Source organism: Arvicanthis niloticus, chromosome Y (assembly GCF_011762505.2).
Source record: "Arvicanthis niloticus isolate mArvNil1 chromosome Y, mArvNil1.pat.X, whole genome shotgun sequence".
In the NCBI taxonomy this organism is placed as follows: Eukaryota; Metazoa; Chordata; class Mammalia; order Rodentia; family Muridae; genus Arvicanthis; species Arvicanthis niloticus.
Window position 1 is genome coordinate 5,420,163 of NC_133431.1, and position 25,678 is coordinate 5,445,840.

A 25,678-nucleotide genomic window follows, 5' to 3' on the forward strand; every position below is an offset into this window, starting at 1 on the left:
GCAGTGGAAGAGGAGTGGGAGGAGCCAGAGGAGAAAGAGAGGAAGACCAGGGAGTGGTTGAGGGAAGAAGCCGCGGAGTTGGCAGTTGGCCGAAGCTAGAGGGCAGTTGGTGGAGAGAGAGAAGACGAAGAAGACCTTGACCTAGGAAACCACAAGTTGTTAAGAGCTCTCTTAGCCAGGGAAATAGTGTAGTTTAATGGTAAATCTGCCCAATCTAGGTATGCAGCATTCATTTGATATTTATTGACTTGTGTCTTTATTCTATGGACTCCCCATGGGCAAGAGATTTACCGCAACAAAAATATGTCTGTAATATATGTAAATGTTTGTAATATATATAAATGTCTGTAATATATATAAGTATGTCTGTAATATATATATATATATGTTTATAATATATATAAATGTGTCTGTAATATATATAAACATGTGTGTAATATATATAAATATGTGTATAATAAACAAAAATTCAGATATGTGTATAAATTCGCAGGACCCCCCCGAAATAATAACTAATTATTATTAATCAATAATTTCCAGTGCTTTCTTTTCCGCCTGCCTTGGACAACCACGTCCACCAGGGTCTGAGGGCCTCACCTCGTCCCTTATGGATTTGTCTCCATGTTGTGTTGGCTGGGAAATAAATCATCGGAAAATCGATAGAGATGATGAAGCCGTGTCTCCGAATTCATCAATCAAATGCATCAACTATAAAATATAAAACATAAAATATAAAAATAAAATATAAAATACATCGAATATAAATTCTAAAATATAAAATTAAAAATTAAATTAAACTACAATGGAAAAAATATTAAATATAAAACATCGATAATAATTATAAGGTAAATGTAAATACAAAATATAAAATAAAAATAAAATAAAACGATACATAAAATTCGGTAATATACAATTTAAAATACAAAATTAAAAAAAGTAAATTAAAATGGAAAATAATATAAAATACAAACTAAAACATACAATATAATATTAATATTAATATGAAATAATATAAAATATAAAATGAAATAAAACAAAATTTAAAATTTTAAAAATATGTAAAATGTAAAACGTAAATATAAAATATGAAATAAAATAAAATATAAAATAACTCAAATATGAAATATAAAATGAAAAAATAAAGAAAACAAAATATTGAATAGAAAATATGAAATTAAATGTAAATATGTAGAAATTATAATTTAAAATTAAAATATATAATAAATATGAAATGTAACTTATAAACCATAAGTATAAAATATAATATAAATATAATGAAAATAAAATAAAAAGTAAATAAAATGTAAAATACATCAAATATAAAATATAAAATTAAAAAATGATAGCAAAATAAAATATAAAATAATATAAAATATGAAATATAACATAAAAATAAAATATAAAATATAAAACATAATAAATAAAGTGTAAAATAAAATGTAAATATATAATAAAATATAAGATGCAAACTATAAATATAATATATATGTAAATGTAAATAAAAACACAATTTAAAACATAAAATAAAATAGAAAACAGAAAATAAAAAACTAAAAGTAAAGTAATATATAAAAAATATAAAATATAAGATTATAAAATACAAAATATAAATTATATATATGATATATTATATATATAATATAAAGTAAATATTAAAATAGGAAATAAACTAAAATTTAAAATATACAATAAAATATAAAATATAAAATATAAAACATAAATATAAAATATTAAATAAAAAAATACAAAATACATCAAATATAAAATATAAAATAAAAAATAAAGTAAAATATGAATTTAAATATAAAATATAAAAAATTATATACATAAAATATAATGTAAATGTAAAATATAAAATAAAAAATAAATATAAATTAAGACAAAATATAAAAGAAATAAATGTAATCTTTAAAATATATAATAAAATATAAAGTATAAATATGAAACAAGTATGACATATACTATGAATATAAATATAAAATCTAAATAAAATATAAAATAAATATAAAATATAAAACATAAAAATAAAAGTAAATCATTTTAAAACGATGTAAAATATGAAATCAAATACAAAAGATAAAATAAAATAAATTAAAGATTTAAAATAAAAATCTGATCGGACTTTTAATTCTAAACCGGGCTGTGTAAGGGAAATAAAATTGTTAAATATTATACTACACGCGTCACTTCCTGTCTGACGCTGTTTGACCAACTGTGCTTCACCGTACGTCATAATACTGATAATAATAATAATAATTTCTCTCTCTATAGCTTGTTTTATATTTTATTTATTTATGTTTATGTTATATTTTATATTTTATTTTATATTTTTATTTCGTTTACTTAATTTTATATTTATACTTTATTTTATTCCATTTTTATTTACTTAACTACATTTTTATTCGTTATATTTTATATTTTTATCTTAGATTTTTCCGTATTTAATATTTTATTTTATATTTTTATTCATTTTATCTCATATTTTATACTTTGCATTTTACTTAATTATAATTTTATTTTCGTATTTCGTTGCACATTTTATATTTATATTTATATTAGGATCCTCCCAAGTTGACTATTGATTTGCATTGATTGCTGTCGTCAATTATGGATCAGTATTGGTTATTAGTTATCGATAATTGATTATGGATTATTGATCGGTATTGCTTACGGATTGGCAGTAGCGGCTGGTTATCGATCATTGGTTATCATGGTTACTGATCATTTTTAGCATCGATTATTCGTCATTGATTAGTATTGATTACCGATTATCACGATTACTGACCGTCATCGTCATGCCATCACCGTCATGCCCCTGCCTCTGCCTCCCGAGTGCTGGAACAATGGCCTGCGCCACGATTTATTGATTGGTTACTGTTTATTCATACCTGATTAGTATCGAGAGAGCCGGGGCCGCCCCGGGGAATCACGGGATCAATCGCTGCCGCCGCCGCCTGGAGACCCCGTCGCCGGCTGTGACGTCACAGGGAGCGCGACCACTCTCGGGTCCACAACAGTGGAGATCCCGGTGTGGACGCTGACAGGACGCGGTCCGGTTAGCAGGACTCAGTCGCGCTCCCTGTGATGTCAGCAGCCCGCGAAGAGGTCGGCAGGCGACGCGGGGCATCACGGGATCGCGCGACCCCTAAATTGACCTCAGGGAATCGCGCGGCCGCTGACGTGCGCCCGAGCGGATCTTCGTCGCCGGCTGTGACGTCACGCATTGCGCGACGGTGTCGGCTGGAACCGCGGGGAATCACGGGATTGATCGGCGCCATCATCGCCGCTATCGTCGCCGCCGCCGCCGCCGGGGTTTTGTGGAGACGCCGCCGTGCGCCTGCGCGGGTCCCGGTCGCCGGCTGTGACGTCACGGAGACCGCGACGGGGTCGGCGGGAGACGCGGGTATCCAGGTACGGCCGCCGAGCAGGCGCGGTGACGTCACACGCCAGCGCCGGGAACGCGGGGTAACGGACGCGGGTCGCGGACGCCCCCGGTTACCGGAAAAAGCGTCCAGTGCGAGCCGGGTCTTCTGCCCCGCAGGGTCAGAGGTGAGCGCGACCGGAAGTGCTCTCGCGGGCGCGCGAGAACCGGAAGAGGCACCGCGTCTCCGGAGGGAAAGGCCTTCGCCGCTTTTCCAGAGGCGCAGCCCCGCCCTCCCCGGAAGCGGAAGTGCGTCACAGAGGCCCTCGGCGGCGGCGGCGGCGGCGGTGGAGACAGCTCTGCGGGCGGGGGCGGGAGGACCGCGGCTGCGGCGGCTCAGGGGCCGCGCGGATCCGGTTCTAGCCAGCTTCGTTTCTCCCGCGGCTCCGAACTGGTCTGAGGCCGCGGCGGGAACGTGGCGCCCAAGGGATACATGGCGGCCGGGGCGGAGCCACCGGTGGCGGGGGGTTAGGGTGGAGGGTCAGGGTCAGGGCCAGGGTGGGTGGGCGGGGTCATGGTGGAGGGGCGGGGCCAGGGCGGGTGAGCTGGGTCATGGTGGAGGGGCGGGGCCAGGGCGGGGGTGGGCGTGGGCGGGGGAATCCCTGTCGGTATTTACAGTTGCTGAGTTCTAGTCTGACTGTGGGCGGAGCTTAGGTAATGACCTGTGACGTCAGTGTGGGAGGAGCCAGTCACAAAAATAATTTTATAGTTGGTGGTCACCACAACACAAGGAACTGTATTAAAGGGACACAGCATTAGGAAGGTTGAAACCCAGTTCTCTAGTTAATATCTGATATCTGAGGACTTAGATGTCTCATCCCTCCATCTTTTCTGCCTGCAGAGTATGTCTCTAACAGGCTGGTTCCACTCTGTGTAAGCCAATCTCCCTGACAGATGTCTCACAGCTTTGGTGCCTCCAACATCTTGGAGTCTGCAGAGCAACCTAGACTTCACTTCATCTCTCAGGGTCTTCATGCAGGGACTCAGGATTAGGGTTGAGGTCCTTTGTGGTGCATGCTTGTGATTTCCCTGAGAAAGGATCTGATGTTCTTTCTTTATTGAGAAAGGGTACATACACAGCAGAAACCATTTGGTTTTTGCCAAAGAAGTCAGGAGAGGGCCATATTCTCAGTCTGGAAAGGGTATCACCTAATTACCCCTTTGTTTTTTCTGTCTCTTCTACCAGCTCTGTCTACTCTTCCTGGGTCTAATCTCTGCAGTGGTTGAATAGTTTGTCTTGTGGGTTGGTAAAGATATCAGGAAATTTTAAGTTATATATAGTTTTAGCTATGAACTTCCTGTCTGAAGACTTATCTACTGTGATGGTTTGAATAGGAATGGCCCCCATAGGTTCTTCATGTGTTTGAATACTTGTCCCATAGGGAGCTGCACTATTAGGAGGTGTGGCCTTGTTAGAGTATGTGTGGCCATGTTGGAGGAAGTGTGTCACTGTGTAGGTGGGCTTTGAGGTTTTAATAGATGTTCAAGCTGTGCCCAGTGTGGACACAGTCTCCTGCTGCTGCTTACAGATCAAGATGTAGAACTCTCACCTCCTTCTCCAGCACCATGTCGGCCTGGATGCTGCCATGCTTCCCACCATGATGATAATGGACTGAGACTCTGAAACTGTAAGTCAACTCAGTGAAATGTTTTCCCTATAAAAGTTTCCTTGGTCATGGTGTCTCTTCACAGTAATAAAACTCTAAGATACCTACTCACCCACTTTCTTTTACATGGTGAGACTGTTCCATCAGTTTCTGTCCCCACCCCCAAATTATTTATTTAATTTTATTTTCTGTTTTTTGATTCCAAATAACCTTTTTCTGAGTTTTAATTCACCCAATCTAGATTCTTTTGGTTCTGATCATTTTAGCACTTGTCTTTGTTTATTAGGTATTACTCCCCAATTTTTTCTTAATTTTAAGTCTTCTTATGGTCACGTTTGTGTATGTTTATCCCCACAGCAAATTGTTCACAATATGTATGTCAGTATTGCATTTTTTTTTTAACCTGTGCAGCTGGCTGATACATGTTTAGTATTTAAGATCTTTGTTCATACACCACTGGTAGATTGCCTGGTTTTGATGGTTTCACGTTGTTTCTCTGGGGCCAGGACTCTTAATGTATGTGCATATTAGCCCTCTTTAGTCCTTAGTTAGTTCCTTGTTATGTAGACGAAAGCTGACGCTACATTTTCATTACTGTGGTATTTTACTGTTGTCTCTGTGATGATCGAAATTAAGTACTAAATAATCAAAATAGTTGTTTTGCTCAATGAGGGCAGATCATACTGTTTGTTTGTTTGTTTATTTATTTGTTTTTCGATACAGGGTTTCTCTGTGTAGTTCTGTCTGTCCTGGAACTCACTCTGTAGACTAGGTTGGCCTAGAACTCAGAAATCCACCTGTTTCTAGCTTCCAAGTGCTGGAATTAAAGACTGTCTGGCTAAATATTGTTTATAATTACAAGTTTTTCTGGTAAGGGTACACGGGAAGGTTGACTTAGGGCCCAGATGCCTAGATCAGCTCTTTGTGTCTGTGAGAAAGGTTTGGAAAGATAGCTGCTGTTTTTTCAGATGCTGATCTCCAGTTGTGAAGGCTGCTTCTCTGGAAGCCTTGACGTTGGGTCCCTGGTTTTTCTTTCAGGGAACCCCAACTATATTGTGACATTGGCACCACCTTGTGTCCCAGTTCAGGGTTGGGATGCTACCTCTGTTTACCTAGGTTTGCTTGGAGCTTGGGGAGGGAGCCTCTCAGTCAGCTCTCTGTAAACCCCTTAGACTCATTGCATGCTTAATTTCCACCCTGATGCAGCTTTAGAGTGAAGCCCTTGTTGTTTATTTTGTAGTGAATGGGGTTGGATTTTCATCTCAGAATAGTTCGGTTCTAAGCTGGACATAAGGTGCTCCAATTTGTTGCTAAAATTTCCAACCCTAATAGCCCATATAAATGACACACAATCCAAACATTTTAATTATAAGTCATATGTAAAGATTGGGCAAATCTGATATAGTACTAACTTATTTCCCAACGCTAAGACTCCTTACTACTTGTGGTTTCTCCCGGCCACGTGGTTCTGGTTCATAGTGGCTTCCTCCTCTCTTCTTTCTCTCTTTTTCTCCCTCTACCTGCCACCCCCTTTTGAACCACCAGTCCCACCTTTCCCCATAACTATCCAATCACAGGTTCTAACCTTTTATTGACCAATTAAAATAGAGAGAAAGTTTACATGGCATCACCTAAGTACATGATGGTCTGCTTGTGGGGTCTGACTTTTTAATACAAATCCAAATAATGTTAGTTATTTAAATGTGTGTTACACAGCTGTTTCCCACATGTGCACTTGTCTAATATGCTGTAGCAGCATAGAACATGTATTGTTAATGGTGTATTTTCTTGCCAGTAATACATGCATTTTTTTTGTTGGATATGCTACTATTGATTATCTAAAAAGTCATAATGGCTTTACACAGGAAAGCTAATTGTCAGAATGTTGTTTTGTTTTTGAGTCAGGGTTTTCTGTATACCACTCACTGTCCTGGCACTCACTTTGTAGACCAATGTAGACAAATTGTAGGCTGCCCTGGATCTTAAATCATTTTGTTAACTTCTGGGTGTTTGGTAAGGGCTTGTATAATTTGCACTTTAAATATATTTAAGTGGATCTTCACTTCCTGCTCTATCCTTTATCATATCAGGCAGGCTTCCTCTGATTTGAGACTAAATAAGTTTTCTTTAATTTTTTTCTAGTTTGTGTTCTTCTTTCACTGGCCTTTTATGAGAGTTGGATGTACTCAGAATTGGCTGTCATAGTGCATAAAAGATTCAGCCAGAGCCCGAGACAAGTAGAAATGAGTGGGGATTTTGTTTGATTGTTTTTGCATCTATCCTCTATGATTTTTCTATGTAGTCAGACCATCATTACCAAGAAGGCAAGTTGGCACTAGGGTGAGGACCTTAAGATAACATCTGGTAAGGCTGTAGTCTGACCCTCAGTCTGCAGTGGGAAATATAATTAGAGTAACTCTTTAGATAGACGTTTGAAAGAATGAATTACTGATGTAGTCCAGTTTTGGATACTGTTACTCATATATCTTTATGAAGACAAATGAATTTTTTTATTAATGTTACTTAAACAGATTTTGTACTTACTAATGCTACAAAAACAACAACAACAACAAAACAGGTAGAGTAGCCAGGATGTGAATTTAGTATAGCATTGTCATAGATCCTGCATTTTTAAGCCTGTGACCATATCCAAATATCCAAATAGCCTTTGAATATTTGTAGCATCTAAATATACATTTTTGTGTTAATTGTTCAAGTGTTGTCATTTTTCCCGTAAAAAGTTTTACTGAGTTAATCCTGCATACTTGATTCTTACATCATATCATCTGGAATAGTAGTAAGCCAGCTGGTTTGTGGTTGAATACAGGACTTCAATCGTATATGAGGTGGTATAGGGTTTAATATGTTAGAAAACGGTTTCCATAAAAAGCAAATGTAAAACCAGGAGCAGAGACTCAGGAAAAAAGTATTGGTCATTATATGAAAAACATAACGTTATTCATATAGTAAATAAATGACAACTCCTATGTTAGAGATGATAGGTTCTAGTTAATCTTGTAGAGAAAGTTACAGAACACCAGTGGATATGCCTTTGTGTGCTTGTAATTTCAGTACTTGATAAATGTCAGTAGAAGGCCATGGAAGTAGTAGGAAATTTAAACCCTATTTTGAAAATAAATGAAAAACAAGAAAACAAAATAATGTTCATGTCTTTAGTTTGGACAAGAATTATCCTTTGCTCAAACAAATATAATGTTTATGGTTTAGCTTTCTAGTACTTAGATGAGAAACAGTAAGTAACAGGGAATTTGTATTTTAAGCTTTCAAGTCAGATACATTAACTTGATTTTTTTTTATTCTTTAGAAATCACATAATTAAGAAGATTGAGACAGAAAATAAATGGAAAGCAAATGGGCTGAGCATCTGGACTGTTTTACCTCATATGTATAAAAGAAAACCCTTGAGGTTTGTTATAGTATATGAGATATTTACATACTCTGCATATCTCTGTGTGCGCATGGATGGATGTAGTGTATAGGTGAGATTATCTAGTTACACTGGCATAGTTTCTGAATATGAGGAATAGGAAACCAAAGTTTCTAAAAATGATTAGTAAGTTATTGTTTAATCAAATGGCCGGCAGAAACTAGAAATTTCTGTAACATATTAGTTTTAAGGTCTATAGAAACTTCTTGTCTGTTCACTGTTTTCCTATTACAGTGAGCCTGCACACCTCTCCTAAGGCAAGGGGGATGGACTGCATCTCCCTCACCACTTTCACCCTTGCCGACCCCAGGGACTGTGTGTTACAAGATAATAGGATGGTTTACATTTATTAAAACAGTTTGAGTTTATTGTGTCATGTTTTTATCTTAACTATTGCTGAAGAGTAAAAAAAAAAAAAACAATTTTACTAGTTTTTATACTAAATATAGAAAAAATTGCAGTTCATATAGGTGTTTGAAACTTAAAAATTTGCACCTGAAAATAATAGAAACCATATTTCTTTAATAAAGATTAAGGAAAATAAATTTTAACATAATGATTAAATCTTATTTTAATTCAGATACACCATAATCATCAGTAAGGGAGAAATCAGGTTCTACACAAAGATATTAAATTGAGTCTTTCTTTCAAAAACTAAAATTGATTCTTGTAGTTATGAAGGCAGGTGTGGAGAAGCTAAGTGAGTTCTAGCTCTTAATGGATAGTCAATTCTTATATATTTATAGAAAGATTCAGTGTTGCAAGTAAATTCTATGATTTCCACATATTAAATACATATTATGAAAGGAAATAATTTTAGCCTGAGTTCTTTATTTTTACTACTATGTAAATAATTTTAAATAACATAATAGTCCCTAATGATAGAGCCTCCAGTAAAAACAAAAACAAAACAAAAAACAAAAAAAACAGGCATTGTCATGTTTATTTTCTTTCAGGTATAAAAAGGTAAGAAATCAAAAGCTACATTTTCTTTCTTTTTATATTTTAATGGCATTGGTGGGAGCCTTATTTGTTTAGTCTTTTTTATTTTTTTACAAATAAGAAAAACTTTCCTCACAACTGTCCATGACTGCAGTTCTGCATGGTCCATCTCTGTAGGATCCCAAAGGGCTGGCTGAGACTTTCTGTGTGCTACTGTCTGCTAAGTAACATTCTGCAGTTTTTCTAAGAAAAAAACATCCTGTTGCAGGATGATGCCCCAGGAAGGGAATTTACACTTGACATCCTGTTGTCCCCCAGTTGAGTTCCTGCTTTTTCCTGAGTTTGTGGTTTTCCTTCCCTGGCTTGGTGTATATACTGAAACTGCTCAGTAAAGGCATTGGCATTCTCTCACAGTGAATGACCGAGTCTGAGTCTTTCTTTAATCCCCCAGGCCTATGCCTGAGCTTGGTACTGCAGGCAGCTCCAGAGCTGTCAATCTCCTACACAGTTCTGCCTGACAGATGACAATTTCAGACTTTCCCAAGAAAGTAGGCAATCTGCATAATGTCGGTCTGTTGCTTAATTGCATACTTTAAATATAGTGAAACACTTGTCAGTTCCAATCTTAAAACTATGGGAATACTCTGAACATCAAAAGTAAAGCTTTCATCGAACATTCAGACCTAGTAATCTTACTCCCCAGAACAGTACAGTTGCCAAAAGTTCAGAGATCTATAAATCTATGAGCTGATGCTGTCCTCCCCTCTTCAGATCTCCAGGCCTTTCCCACACTCACCTTCTATCTCTGTGTAGTTACTATACTGTAGTGTATATGTCATATACCAAAATATCCACATTTGATAATGATGCAACTGTTGTAAGTCTAAATTCATGGACTGTGAAGAAGCCATAGAAGCTGTGGGCTTAGAAAATGACAGGGTTCCAGCTGGGTATAGTCTCACAGGATCACATAAAAACTACCAGAACTACCTGTAGAACATTTCCTACAAAACAAATTTGAACTGTGAAAAACCTAATATTAATATTTTAATGGGTATTAAAGGAGAGAGTGAACATAGAGTTTTTAAAAAAGGACAGTTTGGCCTCACATAGACTTGGTGCAGGCTTAGAGAAACTGCCAAGTAAAGTTACATAGGAAATCATTTTAATGATACTGTAATACTTTGCCTGTTGTACCAAAGAACTACAATAGTGTGTTTATAACAGAGATCTCTCTTTTCTTGTCTTCTTGTTTGTAGTTTATTGAATGTTTTGCTTCCAGCCCTAAAAAAAAAAAAAAAAAAAAAAAAAAAAATGGAGATCGAAAGAAACTGGTCTGTCAAATGCTGCTTTTGATTCTAATTTCAAAGATATTGAAAATTTAGTAGAAAGAAAAAAGGTGGTGGCTTGGGCTGACCAAACTACCAAACATTCAAACCAAAGTGATCTTCCAGGGATGTCTCTTCCTGTGACCTTCCCAGAGCTTGGACCAATTCAGTCTATTCCTTGTTGGAAGTATTTTTATTTTATTCCATAAATGGAAGCTTATTTCTAAGATTTTTTTATATTTATTTTTTTATTTTTTTATATTTATATTTATTTTGTTATATTTATTTCTTTATATTCCAATATAACAGTTGGTTTCTTTTAAATAGATTTTGTTATTTGATTACCACTAACAAAGAATCTAGCTTCTAAGTAATTTTAATTAACAAGAATCTCCCAGGACCTACCAGCATCTATATATTGATGTTCTGAATAACTAGCAGTTTCATTTCCTTCCCATTCTTATTTAAATTTTAACTTCAATTAAGGACTAAAGTATATAAAAATATTTTGCAATTTATAATAACTTAATCTTTTTTTTTTTTTTTTTTTGGTTTTTCGAGACAGGGTTTCTCTGTGTAGCCTTGGCTGTCCTGGAATTCACTCTGTAGACCAGGCTGGCCTCAAACTCAGAAATCTGCCTGCCTCTGCCTTCCAAGTGCTGGGATTAAAGGCATGCGCCACCACTGCCCGGCTTATAATAACTTAATCTTAAAATCAACTAACACTATAGTATTCTCTGTTTCTATTGACGTTTGTTATCTCTCATCTTTCTACAGATTGTGAATAAGATATTTTCATTGCAAACCCGACATATAATCTTGGGTTAATATGATACTTTTTGCAGTGTAGAATGTAGCAATGTGGATTGCCCTGTCTTTGAGGTAGCCTGTAGCAATGTGGATTGCCCTGTCTTTGAGATAGCCAATGTTAGCAATTTGTTATGTTTATGTGCCCTCTGACTTGCACAGTCTGTTGTCCCTTGAGTTCTCTGGGTTTGTTTCACAAATACATTTTATTGGTTAAGCCTAGGTTTTGTGAGGTTTCACTTGAAGATTGGCACATTTTGTTCTGCAATTGTTATCAGTTACTTAGTTTACTGTAAACAGTTTAAATCTACCTATATCAGGAATGTACTTCATAATTTCTGAAATAAATTTGCAGTGATTTAATCAGGATTTTGGTGAGTAGTGCATCAGATTATTTTTGTGGGTATTACTCAGAGTTTGCATTGCTGTTGCCGGATACCTAAGAATGGATTTATTTTAGCCAAAGACTTTGCAAAAGATCAGTCCATAGTCACAGGGGCAGATCATACTGTGAGTTGAGGCCACATTCTGGAGGAGTTGACAGAGAGAGAACAGAGAATGAGGGAGGCCAGAAGACCTTGAAATTCATGTTCCTGCCTCTTCCACTGATGCCACACATCCTCCCACAACAGCACATACAGCTGGTTTAACACGTGAACCTGAGTGAGACATTTTATTATTATTTATTTTATTATTATTTTATATTCACACCATAGCCATGTATATGTGCTTCCATGCATTCATAGAACATGATTTGAAAAACCATGATTAGAAAACCAGAACTTTATTTTTTCAATTTAAGTACTTTATTGATATTTTGGCTCCCCCCAAAATTAATTTTCTGGTTGTAGATAACTACAATATCAGATGCCTCGAAACCGAAACTGGGGAGCCCATGTAACAGTCAGAAATGATGACTGTTGGATCATTTTGTGTCTTCGAGATACACGTCTATCAAAACTTTCCAAAATAAAAAAAGACAGTGGCTGAACAATCGTGGCCTCTAGTGTTTATGATAAAGAATGCTCTACCTAGTGCTTAGGAGGGCATATGTGTAATTTTTTAGTAAACTAAAATAGTAACACATTCTTTTTTTTTCTTGGATTTTTTTTATTTATTTATTTTTTTTTTTTTTGAGACAGGGTTTCTCTGTGTAGCCCTGGCTGTCCTGGAACTCACTCTGTAGACCAGGCTGGCCTGGAACTCAGAAATCCGCCTGCCTCTGCCTCCCAAGTGCTGGAATTAAAGGTGTGTGCCATCAATTATTGATCATATTTGTTATCAATGAGTATTGATACTTATTGATTACCATTTACTGATTATTGATTATAGATCAGCATTGATTATTGATCATTATTCCATCTCTGTGATCCCCCTGACTCTGCCTCCCAAATACTGGGATTAAAGGCCATGCCATCAATTATTGATTGTTATTGGCTATTGATCAGAATCAATTATTGATTAGCACTGGCTGCTGATTATCAATTATTGATTATCATGATAATCACTTTTGGTTATTGACTAGTGTTGATTATTGGTCATTGATTGGTATTCATCATTGATTGGCATGATTATTGATCATTATTCCATCACCATCATCCCCCTGCCTCTGCCTCCCAAGTGCTGGGATTAAAGGCGTGCGCCACCACCGCCTGACCATAGTAACACATTCTAAAGTAACACATTTCTTTAGAATGTTACTACTTGGATTGCCAGTAGTACTGATACATCATCTCTTACGTATCTTTGTATTTGAGTTAGTTACTGGGGTGTTTTGTTCTCATTTTGGGTTTTCGGGGAAGTTTTGGTTTTTAGACAGGAATTTAACTATGTAATTCAGACTTGACTGAAACTTGAAGCCAAGGCTGTCCTCAAACCCGAAATCCTCCTATTTCTGTATTCTTAGTGTTGGATTATGGGTATATACCATCATGACCAATGATTTATCAGTACTTTAATTTTGCTGAGTTTTTACCTGAATGTATCCAGTATGGAGAATTGTCTAGTGTCTGGCAGCCTGAGGCTCTTTATTACTCCTGTCCTCGGTGTCTCCAGTGTTGCTGAGCTTTCTTGACAGCGTCCTCTGGCCATGGTGCGATGGCTTTTTTTGGTTGTCAACTCGATGCACCTAAGAAGAGGGACTCACGACTGAAAAAACAGCCTCTATCAGATTGGCCAATGGATGACCCGACCCGCGGGTGTCAGTTATTCGAGGGGATCGAGGGGGATCTCACCTGAAAATGAACATGCGTGAGAAAAAGAAGTGAGACCAAGCAAACAGAGACTTGTCAGGGTCTGATTTTAATGTAAAAGCAACTCTCAACTCATACAGTTCCTAATAAGGAAATGGGGAGCGAGGACAATACGAGGAAAAAGGAGCATATTGACATCAGCCATACATTCCCAGAATCCATCTGGCTACCTCACCTTTACCTGGGAGAGGCTATGTCACCACCCATATAAAATAGGCAGAACCCCCTGATCTTACTATCTTCATCCATCTGGGGAGACATCCTGTGGCCTTTTCTCATAACAATGTGAACCACCCAGAGGGACGTCCTATGGTTTTTCTGGTTCTGGTACACTGCTGTTCCATTATCAGGAGCAGGCAGCAAGCTGTACTTCCTGAATGGTCGGAGGCTGCATTTCCTCAAGCAAATATCCGTGGGAAGGTTTCTACTAGTCTCTAGCAAATGGACATGTCTATGAGACATTTTCTTCCTTGCTAATTGTTGGAGGAGAACCAGGTCCACAGGAGGTTTTATAAGGAGTCTGGCTGAACAGAAGTAGGGAACAAATCAGTAAGCAGCATCCTTCCATGAGCTCTGCTTTAGCTCCTGCCTCTGGGTTCCTGCCTTGAGCTCTTCTCTAGGCATTGATAGATGATGGACTGTAAACTGTAGGCTAAAGTCAACCCTTTGCTCCCTAAATTGTTTTGGTCAAGTGTTTATAACAGGAACAGGAACCAGACTTAAATAAGCAGCAAGCAGCCGTAGAGAAAAAATTAGCTGTAATTTTAGAAATCCTGTGTTTCCAGCTTCCACTTTCACTTGTGTCTCTTGACAGATTTTTTTTAGCAATCCAGTGCTTTAAAACTGATATTTTGGGAGGCAGAGGCAGGGGGATGACAGTGATGGAATAATGATCAATAATCAATGCTGATCAATAATCAATAAATGGTCATCAATGATCATCAATACTAATTGATAACCAATAATCATCAGTAATTGATGGCACACGCCTTTAATCCCAGCACTTGCAAGGCAGAGGCAGGCAGATTTCTGAGTTCCAGGCCAGCCTGCTCTACAGAGTGAGTTCCAGGACAGCCAGGGCTACACAGCAGAGAAACTCTGTATCGAAAAACCAAAAAAAAAAAAAAAAGAAAAAAAAAAGAAAGAAAGAAAGAAAGAAAGAAAGAAAGAAAGAAAAGAAAAGAAAAGAAAAGAAAAGAAAAAAGAAAAAAAGAAACCGATGTTTTTACTTCGTACAGATTCTTTAGCTGTCTTCAGAAGAAAGATTGGCCTAGGTTAGGTCCATCTATTTTACTACCAGACATTCTCTACTTTCTTTTTTTTTTTTTCAGTCAGAAAAGTGTTCACAAGCACGATATTGATCATACTCTTTCCCTACCTCCAACTTCTCTTCAATCCTGTCCACCTCACTCCCCACACATCTCCATGTTCTTTCTGTCTGAATTCACTCAGTCTAGCATGATATCAGGACCTAAGTAGGATCAAGCCTTGTTAGTATTGGGTGGGTGCTCTCTATATTTTTACATTAATATATATATATATATATGTATGTAATATATGTAATATGTGTATGTAATATATGTAATATATATAATATATATGTATGTAATATATGTAATACATATGTAATATATCTAATATATGTATGTAGTATATGCATTACTATATGTAACATATGTGTAATATATAATATACATATGGTAATATATAATATACATATGGTAATTAATTAATATATGGTAATATATATATATATATATATATATATATAGAGAGAGAGAGAGAGAGAGAGAGAGAGAGCGCCAGATTACCTAGAGCTGTTTTCAAGTAAGGAACATGAACCACACTAAGCCACAACATGGGGATTCACCTCACTTGTTCCAAGAAAAGGTACAGTATTTTTAAATCTCTCAGTTCCATTCTCCCCTCTGTTTACGCTCAAATAGGCGTGTATACACATATTAGTCTGTTTTCTTTGCTGAAGCATTATCACTGTAAGAATTTACCAAGGTGAGATCTGGAAAGCAATACTTAAAATATAATTTCATCTTTTGCAGTTGCTTCTTTATAGTGAATTGAAAATGTTGAGAAGGAAGTGGTGTTTTAGCACCAAGACTGAAGACTATCAACCAATGTATACATTTATATATGTGTATGCACATTCATAAAATAAAATGATGAACAATAACCATCCAACAGCAGGTTGGATTAATAATATTAATAATATCAATAATATTATATACTAATCTTATATATTATATTATATAATATAAAATGTAATAATGTCAATATATAATATATTATATATTATTATATATTAATTATATTATATATTGTATATTATTATATAATATATTATATATTACATAATATATATCCTAACCCTGATTATATGTAATATATAATGTATTATATATTACATAGAATAATATAATAATATTAATGTTTTTAATTAATATTATTAATCCATATCTCACATATGACATACTTGTACAGATTATGTCAGCAATAAAGTAAAACATTTATTTGGCTACCTTTCATGCTTTAAAAGCAAAGACGAAATGTTGTATTTTACAAACATGAATTTTCTTTTGTAAAAATATCCAGTAGGTTTAGTGTTCAGTGGTTTTCTATTGGTTGTTTTGAGTATTACTTCAACTGATTTCATAGATTAAGTAATTGCATGTATTTTTATTCCATGAGATGTATATGTTGCATCTATATATACAGTCTTAGAAGGATAGAAGAAAAGATGCCTGAGGCTATTTATAAATACACTTATTAATATTAGATATATTCAATTATGTTCATGGAGAGGGACAATCAGTTCAGTTTAAGTCCTGTGTATAATCATAAACATTATCAACTGGTTTTGTTCTTAAGTTTACAACATACTGAATAGTATTAAGCTTGACTTTTTTCAACTGGTTTAAGAACCTTTAAATCAGAGACAGTATTTTTATTTAAAGCATGTACATGACATGCTTTCAAAAGCTGATTAGATTAACCATAATAAATTTAACTTGTACTCTTATTGAACATTTAAAATAATAAATGATAGAAATTAATGTTTCAAAAAGCAAGGATTTTGATTTCCCCTGGTGTTTATGTCTAAAGAAAGAAAGCAGAGTCCCATCTGCTTTCTTCTACCTCAGCTTCTCCGGGTTATTCTGAAGTCAATCTTACATCTATATTTTTTTCATTTATATCATTTGTCTCTAAGTGGAACTGTCTAATGTCTATACACCTAGTGTTACTTACTATATTATCAGTGTTTACATTTCCCTGTCACAGAAGTGACTTGTTTCTGGACTTGAGGTACAAAGTCAAAATTTGAGGTAGAAAGTCAGGCAAATGCTTTATTTCATCAATGATTAATCAGCCTCTTGTAACTCTTTTTTGCCCAGGGTCTTATTATGTAACCCCAGCTAACCTAGAACTGGCTATGTAGACCAAGCTGACTGAACTCACAGATATGGACTCCAGATCCCCCTTCCAAGGGCTGAGATTAGATGTATACATCAGCAGTCCCAGCCATACTACCTTTTAAATCTCAGGTTCTGTTGCATTTTTGTATTTGGTAATTGTGTGTTGCTCATTGTCTACTTAATGGGCATTAATATAATTTACATTTTAAATTTTTAATTTAATTTTTAATTTAATTTTTAATTTAAAATTTTAATTTAATTTTACTTATGCTTGTTATATAATTTACATTTTTTGCTTCTTAGCATATGTGATTTCTTTTTCCATTCCTTTAAGAGTCTCTTTTCTGTGAATTTCCTACTAATTATTTCAGCACTTTCCTTGTACAACTGCCCTTTGCAAAATATTGTTTACAGACACCTAACTGTGAAGACATTTATTTGTTCATTTTGTAATACTTAATTACTAAACGTAAATTACTTAGGAAATATTTATGTGCTTAGGATTATGCACACGGGCACACACAGAGGCACATGGCAACAACTAGATTCATTGAGGAAGTGAATAAAAAGAAAAGAAGGACAGTATATAGGAGGAAAGGGGTAAATGTAATTGTCTGAAAAAATTTAAAAAGGACAAAAAGAAAGTGCAGCACTGTGCAGTACAAGCCCCTGCAGAACTGCACTGATCCTCTAATAAGGAGCATAGGTCACTTCACCAGAGATTAGGAGTAGGTTGCAGGTAATATGCTGTTTTTAAAAACGTAGTCTGTTAGTTTTCATTAATAAATTTGAAGAATCTTATATATGTAATATATGTATATATTATTATATTATACATATATTATATATATGTGCAATATATAATATGTATGTAATATATGTAATATATATGTGATATATAATATAATTTATATATGTGTATATAATATATGTAATCTATAATATATGTGTAATATTTAATATATATGCATGTAATATGTGTAATATATGTAATATATGATATATATGTGTATGTAATATATGTATGTAATATATGTAATATATGTTGTATATGTAATATGTAATATATAATATATGTATGTAATATATGTATGTAAGATATGTAATATATATAATATATGTGTGTGATATATATACATATATATATATACACATATGTATATATATATGTATATATATGTATATATGTGTATATATATATATGTATGTGTATATATAATATATATGTGTATATATATATATATATATCCAGAGTATCTAGACTTGTTTTCAAGTAGGGGAAATGAGCCATACTAAATCATGACATGGGGATTCATCTAACTTGTTCCAAGAAAGTCAAGAATGTAACAAAGGAAAGTAAACGCTAAGAATCAGAGTTAGAGAGAAGGCAGAGCACATGCGATTATTGTCAGGAATTACACATTTATTTTGAACGATACATGTATGTTGAGCATGATCTTATCATAGATGTGAGCTTGGCTGTGTATTAAATCTGACAATGTTAATCAGATCATAATGTGGTCAGGAAAGGTCGCAGCATTAGGAGAGTATTACAGGAGCAAGTAAAGATGGAGTTGCCTCAGATGAGAATTAGAATAGCTTAGAATGGTATGGCTCGTGAGATTTTTGAGCCTGACATCTAAAAGGATGGGTTCATGTTAAAATGGTTGGAAAAGACTTCGCATGTTACAGGTTTTCAGAGTCAAAATAGTTTATATACAGGTGTTTGGTTAGTGCTTTGTTAAATTTGCCTTAGAATAGATCTGAAGTGGAGATGTCCTGGTGAACAGGTAAAACTGCCGTTCAGGAGAGAGGTCTGGTAGTGAACTATAGCTTTGATGGTTAGTGACATTTACATAATATTAAATAATAATAATAATTAAAAATAATAATTTAAAGCTGCAGGACTGGATGAGGTGGGCAGGGATGTTAGGTCTTTCCTACATAATATTAAATAATAATAATAATAATTAAAAATAATAATTTTCAGCTGCAGGACTGGATGAGGAGGGCAGGGATTTTAGGTCTTTCCTTCAGTTCCTCCCTTGCCTTCACTGGATTTCAGCTGTCAGGATGTCCTTTCCGATGCTAAAAATTTAGTTGAACTTTTTCTCGATGCATTTATAATCATTTCCCATCCATAAATTTTACATTTTGTCCTTTCTGTCCTCTCCTAGTTTATTTTAATATAATAATCTTATACATTGCTTTCTTTTTTTGGTTTTTTGAGACAGGATTTTTCTGTGTAGTCCTGACTGTCCTGGAACTCACTCTGTAGACCAGGCTGGCTTCGAACTCAGAAATCCCCCTGCCTCTGCGTCCAGAGTGCTGGGATTAAAGGCGTGCACCATCAATTATTGATTATTATTGGTTATCAATTAGTATTGCTAATTATTGATTACCATTTATTGATTATTGAATATTGATCGGCATTGGTTTTTTATTGTTATTCCATTACCGTCATCCCCCTGCCTCTGCCACCCGAGTGCTGGCATTAAAGGTGTGTGCCACCACTGCCCCCGGCAGCTTTAATACTTTAAACACTATCATGTCTTCACATTCTTCCCTCTTCTCCAATCACCTTTAAACCTGCTAATATAAATTGCTACCATTTAGGAAAGCCCGCCCCCTCGCGGTTATCCTAAGTAAATACAGTAAAACACACTTCCATTTCTGTGGTCTGCTTCAAGCTGCCTTTCCTTCCTTCCTTCTTTTCCTCCCTCTCTCTCTCCTCTCTCTCTCTCCTCTCTTTTCTCCTCCTCCTCTTCTTCAATTAATTTATTTTCATGTGTGTAAATGTTTTACCTGAATGCATGCATGCATGTGCCTAGTGTCCACGGAGGTCAGAATAGTGGGCAGATTCCTAGCTAAGGGCTAAGCCAGAACTCTAGTGTCTGTCCTAAGATTTAAGTGGAAACTCCTGAGTTTTGGAGACCAGACAAGTTAACAATATAAAATATCTATTATAAGATGATGTTATTAACAAACTTTCCAAAGTACCGACACAGTTAACATTGCTTATATACCACCCCACTTTAATGCATTTGTGCACAGGAGTCATCGTAAACACAGAGACCTTCCCTATAGAAAAGTCACAAGATTTGGAATCCTGGGATGTAGGCCTTCATCTTCACAATCACTGCATGGGTTTATCCAGCCAGTTCCAAAGGATTACAAAGGTTGCAAGGGTTACAAAGCATTGTTCTTAGGACTTGTCTGAGACCCTGCAATGCTGATGTATATTCTGAATTTACAAGCAGTGGTGACTCAGGCTGGAGAGATGGCTCAGTGGTTAAGAACACCAACTGCTCTTTCAGAAGTCCTGAGTTCAATTCCCAGGAACCAGCAACCACATGGTAGCTCACAACCATCTGTAATGGAGTCTGGTGCCCTCTTCTTGTGTGTCTGAAGAGAGCAATTGTGGTGTACTCATATCAAATATATATATTATATGTATTATATATATTATATGTTATACATTATTATATATTTTAAACCTTTAAAAAAAAAAAAAAAAAGAAGTGACTCTAGCCTTTTAAGACCAGTTTGTGGCAGGCCCATCTTCCAGTATTCTGCAACACTACAGTATTCCATTGAATATTGATGAAAATGCTGGTCTGTGGCAGAAGTAAATTTGGTAAGTATTTTTACATCCTCTCATTGCATTGAAACAATCATCTCTCATTGAAACAACCCATTGAGAGAATTTCTTCTGTTACCCTCAAGCTGAGTCTGAGAGCAACACCATAGCTCTCCTTAAGTCAGAAAGTACTGGAGTGAGGGCAGAGCCAATAGTTAGGGTGACTGTGGGAAATTTTTGTTCAAACTCATGTACTGTTGAGGGAAGGGCTCTAAAATTCACTGTGTGTCTGTGAACTTAGTGTGTTTGGTGTGGGGATGCCGGGGTGTACATGTGATGGCCAGAGGGCAAGCTGCAGATGTCAGTTCCCCTTCTACCCTGTGGAACCTGGGAATTGGTGAAACCCAGGTCATCAAGTTTGGCAACAGATGCTTCATTTATCTCTCACCAGACCTTAGTTTTTGAAATATTTATTTTTCCCCCCTCAAGTAGAATTTTACTGTATTGTCATATAAAATCTATTTTCAAAAATGAACCTTTGAGCTGGACAGTGGTGGCTCAAACCTTTAATCCCAGCACTTGAGAGGCAGAGACAGTCAGATTTCTGAGTTCATGTCCAGCCTGGTCTACAGAGTGAGTTCCAGGACAGCCAGGGCTATACAGAGAAACCCTGTCTTGAAAAACCAGGAAAAAATTGTCTTCATTTGTGACTTCTCTTGGACCTCTCTTCCTCCCTTATGACCATTTTTCTTACTGAAGTGTCAGAACACTAAGACTAATACCTGATGTGATCTGGCAGGCACAGGCTGGAACAAAAACCAGAGCCCAGTTCTGCCAATACTCTTGTTCTTTCCATTTTGAGTCTGGGAAGAAAAAGTTATTTTAGAAAGAAGTATGTGGTACTCTGGTACATCTTCCCCTGCATCCCACAGGTTGGGTCAAGGGATATTTGTATAAACAATGCCCATTTCTGAAGGAGTTGATGTGAGTGAAATAAAGTAAGAAATAACTGTATCTGTCTTGGTACCTGATTCATAGCAGTTTATTCAATTGAAGATGATTAAGTCTTGACTGGAGGGGTCTATGAAACACAATGGAGATGAAATAAAAAAGAAAGACACCAAGTTCTGAAACTACAGCCTTAGGAAACCACTGTTGGTCACCCCAGAGCTAGAACAGCCTGTCTGGATTGAGGCTCAGCCCAGTGGACATGATGGATGAGCAAGACTGTTCTATGTAGAGAAAGGGGGTAGGAAATTCTAGGCAAAGCTGAGCAAAGGCTCCGAGTAGTGAATATGTGGCCAGCATGTGCTGTACTCCATCACTACAGGGCATATTCTAGAGACACACTGCCTGGTTTGGGATCACAACTCTACTGCTTTACATCTGAAATCTTATGTGGTTCTTTGTTCCTCCACTTTCTCAACAGAAAAAAAAAAAATAGTACTACAATAGTAGTTGCTCTTAGAGTTGTTGTAAGGCTTAATTGACACATCGAAAACACCAGAGCTTACAATCATAGCTGATGAGAGAAAAGACATGAAATAACGCTGCTGTGAACACAGCAGTAAACACTGCTGACCATGATGGTAGAGAAGAATGGGAGTATAGCAACTACATTTGGCAGTCGCGGTGTCCTTATCTGCCTCAACTGCAAAACAAACCATCTAAGTTGAGTGACAGATCCTGGTGCTGAGTAGGAAGTCACCCACTTCCTGGATGAATAAGCAGCTAAGACAAACTTGGGAGCATAGGACAAAATGGTGGTGGCGGGGACATGGGGCACATGGCAAAGTCTGCCTCATCCCTTGGTTTCCTTACATATCTAGTATCCTGTTCCAAAATGTTGCTTTTTTCATTTATCCTATTTTACCTTCTACACGAAGCTTTAAGACAGATTTTGGGCAAGATTAACTATTTCATGCCATTTATGGGTCCTTTTCTCTTTCTCTCTTTATAGGAAAGAACAACAGGAAGCAGCAGCCAGGTACATTTTTTTTTTTATTATGAATACCCTCTCCATTTCACCATTGTTTTGAGGGGAGGATTCAGTCCTGCATGGTGGAAAGCTGCTAGGTAGCCATGTTGGTCACAAGTTAGTCTTTGGGGCTTAGTCTGTTGCTGACCTCCAATTCCTCTGTCATTTTCATGTGAATTTAGTCAAGGACAACATTATATGAATAATAGAAACAGCTATGATGTACTGAATGTCTATCTCCTCAGAGCTAAGATCCATAAAGGTTATCACAGCTGATCTGCACAGTCACCATGTAAGAGAAGTCCTAGTATCCTCCTTTGTGTATAAGGAGACCAAGGCTAAGAATGGTTTTTCTACCCTTCTGAATTCTCACAGGAATTAAGTAGCAAAACCAAAAATCAAAGTCAGACCTGAATGTTAAAAGGATGTTTACCATTGTATATTTTTCTGTTTGTTCACTGGGCTCCTAGATGGCATTACTGAAAGCAAATACCGACTGCAATTCATGATCCCCATACACCTGAGGCTTTTTAATAAATCATAAACAGTGCAGACTGCTGCAGATGCAAGAAGAGGTTCAGGCTTGCGTATGACTACTTTTCTCAGCTTCCTATCCTGATGTCAAAGGTGCCCAAGGTCTGGACCCTATTCTAGTTTATAAAGCAAGATGGATGATTCATTTTGACAAAATAGTGTGAGGTGATAAGAGATGACATCATACAGCTAAAAGCAGTATTGATGTAAACTTATGGGGTGTTTTCTGGAAGTTTCCATGTAGCATTGTTGGATTAGAGCTGATACACACACACACACACACACACACACACACACAATTTTCTGAAGTGGACTATAGTTGCAAGTAACTGAAACCATGGCTAAGTGTAGTAAATATTACTCCAAATATGCCTTACAATTTCTGCTTCTGGTTCAATTGATAACCAAACTAAACTCTGCTCCTCTGCAAGAGCATCAAGCACTCTCAACAATTGTGCCATCTCTTTAGCCCCAGCTTATTCTGAAAGTAGAACTTAATAGATCCCTTTCCCTTTTCCCCTAAATAACAAATAAAACAACTCAAGTGTTAGACACTCCACAGGTTACCTCACCAAGCAGTAGTAACATTGTCTAAGTGAAATTGCCCTTTACTGGTTAACTGATTGCTAATTCTAATGGCTACTTTAGATGGCTTTTTTCTGCAGGTATCCTTGCATGCCAGCAGAGGGCATCAGATCCATTTGTCATGAGCCATAATGTCTTTGCTGGGACTTGAACACTGGTTTTTGAATGAGCAGATGGTCTATAACCGCTGAGCCATCTCACCAGTATCTGTTTACTGGTTAACTGTCCAAAAAGCAAGGACTTAAAAATTGGATCAACTAGTTAATCAAAAAATAGTTGAACAAGTGACATGGCAAGACCACATTTTGTGAGGAATGGGTGTGCAGAGTGCTTTCCACATGATCCTGAATCATTTAGGTTTGGGCTCCTCTGGAATGTTCAACTATTTTTATGTTATGTATCCTTGACAACCCCTCGCCCCCCCCCTTCTCACTCCCCTGGTTTATGGTTTTCGATTTTTAAAAACTCCCTCAGCTTGCTGGTCTTTTTTCAAACTCTACTCTTGCGAGAGTGAGCTGTTTGACTGTTGGTTGCCAACTCTCCTCCCTAATAAACCTCTGCTGATTGCATCCAGGTATGGTGTCTTGTGAGTTTGTGGGTGGCCGTTACTTCCCGAGACTGGAGTAAGGGTCTCCCAAGTTTGGGGGTCTTCATTCCTAACAATAATCTCTGTTATTCATGTTTTATTTCTCAAAATATAATGCATGTTCCTAACCACAAAAGAACAAATGGCTGTGATAATGTTGACCATACAACCTACATCCGGTATCATTTGACATAAAGTAACAACAACAAAAAAACAAACGTGATTGGGAGAAAAATGTAGCTGTAACTTGGCACAGGACTTTGTGGTTTTGAGTTTTGGAAGCTATATCACTTTCTGGTTTAGGGTGGGGCTGAGGCTGGGGTATTATAGCTAAGCTTCTGAGTATAATTTTGTGGCTCTGATTTATCAGTAGTGACTTGATTACAATAAATTCTTATCATTTTCCTTGTCCTGTGGTTGAGTTGTGTTGGATCTCAGTGGACCCCATGATGTAAAGGCTTTAGCACAGTATGTAACCACTGTCCAGTATGAATAGTTTCATAATGATGAAGACTCCAGAGGTGTGCAAAGGCTTCATTATACTAAACATGTCCATTAGGACTCTGTGGGTGTGTCCTGAGTCACAGAAGGTGTGTTTAAGACTCAAAGGTGTGTCCTGAGACACAGGGGGATGTGTGTAAAACTCAGTGGGCATGTCCTGAGTAACAGGGTGCATGTTTAGCACTCAGGAGGTGAGTCAAGAGTCACAGGGGGCAAGCTTAAGACTCAGGGTCATGTCCTGAGTCACAGAGGGTATGTTTAAGATTGAGGGGGCAAGTCCAGAGTCACAGTGGGTATGCTTAAAACTCAGGGGGTGTGTCCTGATACACAGGGTTTGTGCTTAAGACTCGGGAGGTGTGTCTTGAGTCACAGGGGGTGTGTCCTGAGTCACAGGGGGGCAAGCTTAAGAATTAGGGGGCGTGTCCAGAGTCACAGAGAGTTAGTTTAAGACTCAGGGGGACCTGTCCTGTGACACAGGGAGCCTGTTTAGAACTCTCTCCAGAGTCACAGGGGTGTGTTTAAGACTCAGGGAGAATGTCCTGAGTCACTGGAGGCATGTCCCGAGTCACAGGGAGCATGTTCAGGACTCTGGGGGTGTGTTTAAGACTCAGGATGCATGTCCTGTGTCACAGGAGGCATGTCCTGTGTCACAGGGAACTGTGACACAGATACTGTGTCCAG

At 36.8% G+C, this 25,678-nt stretch overlaps 2 protein-coding genes and 1 long non-coding RNA gene across 9 annotated transcripts in view; 2 read left to right on the forward strand and 1 right to left on the reverse strand.

Moving 5' to 3' along the window:
* Window positions 1-3,294, reverse strand: part of LOC143437369 (uncharacterized) — a 28,020-nt gene extending 24,726 nt beyond the window's left edge. Inside the window, exons 1-2 of one of the 5 annotated variants that reach the window (XM_076922183.1) lie at window positions 3,156-3,294; window positions 598-708 (exon numbers count right to left, since the gene is read on the reverse strand). The gene's annotated coding sequence lies outside the window, so the exon portion shown is untranslated. Of the gene's footprint in view, window positions 1-597; window positions 709-2,785 lie in introns of all 5 variants that reach the window. The other 4 variants (XM_076922184.1, XM_076922181.1, XM_076922182.1 and 1 more) reach the window with 4 other exon arrangements.
* Window positions 1-25,678, forward strand: part of LOC143437378 (uncharacterized) — a 379,856-nt gene that overhangs the window by 263,300 nt on the left and 90,878 nt on the right. The gene's annotated exons all lie outside the window — the stretch shown is intronic.
* On the forward strand, window positions 3,085-24,483 carry LOC143437372 (uncharacterized). Of its 3 annotated transcripts, XR_013106863.1 has the most exons (4): window positions 3,085-3,670; window positions 4,951-5,049; window positions 8,354-8,455; window positions 22,774-24,483. XR_013106863.1 is itself a non-coding variant. In XM_076922190.1 (3 exons), the coding sequence occupies exons 1-2, from the start codon at window positions 3,085-3,087 to the stop codon at window positions 5,043-5,045; spliced, it is 681 nt and encodes a 226-aa protein (XP_076778305.1). In that variant the 3' UTR covers window positions 5,046-5,049; window positions 8,354-12,547. The 3 variants fall into 3 exon arrangements, 2 of the variants coding, with proteins under 2 accessions (XP_076778305.1, XP_076778304.1); XM_076922190.1 differs by lacking the exon at window positions 22,774-24,483 and having other exon boundaries at window positions 8,354-12,547; XM_076922189.1 differs by lacking the exons at window positions 8,354-8,455; window positions 22,774-24,483 and having other exon boundaries at window positions 3,085-3,815; window positions 4,951-5,048.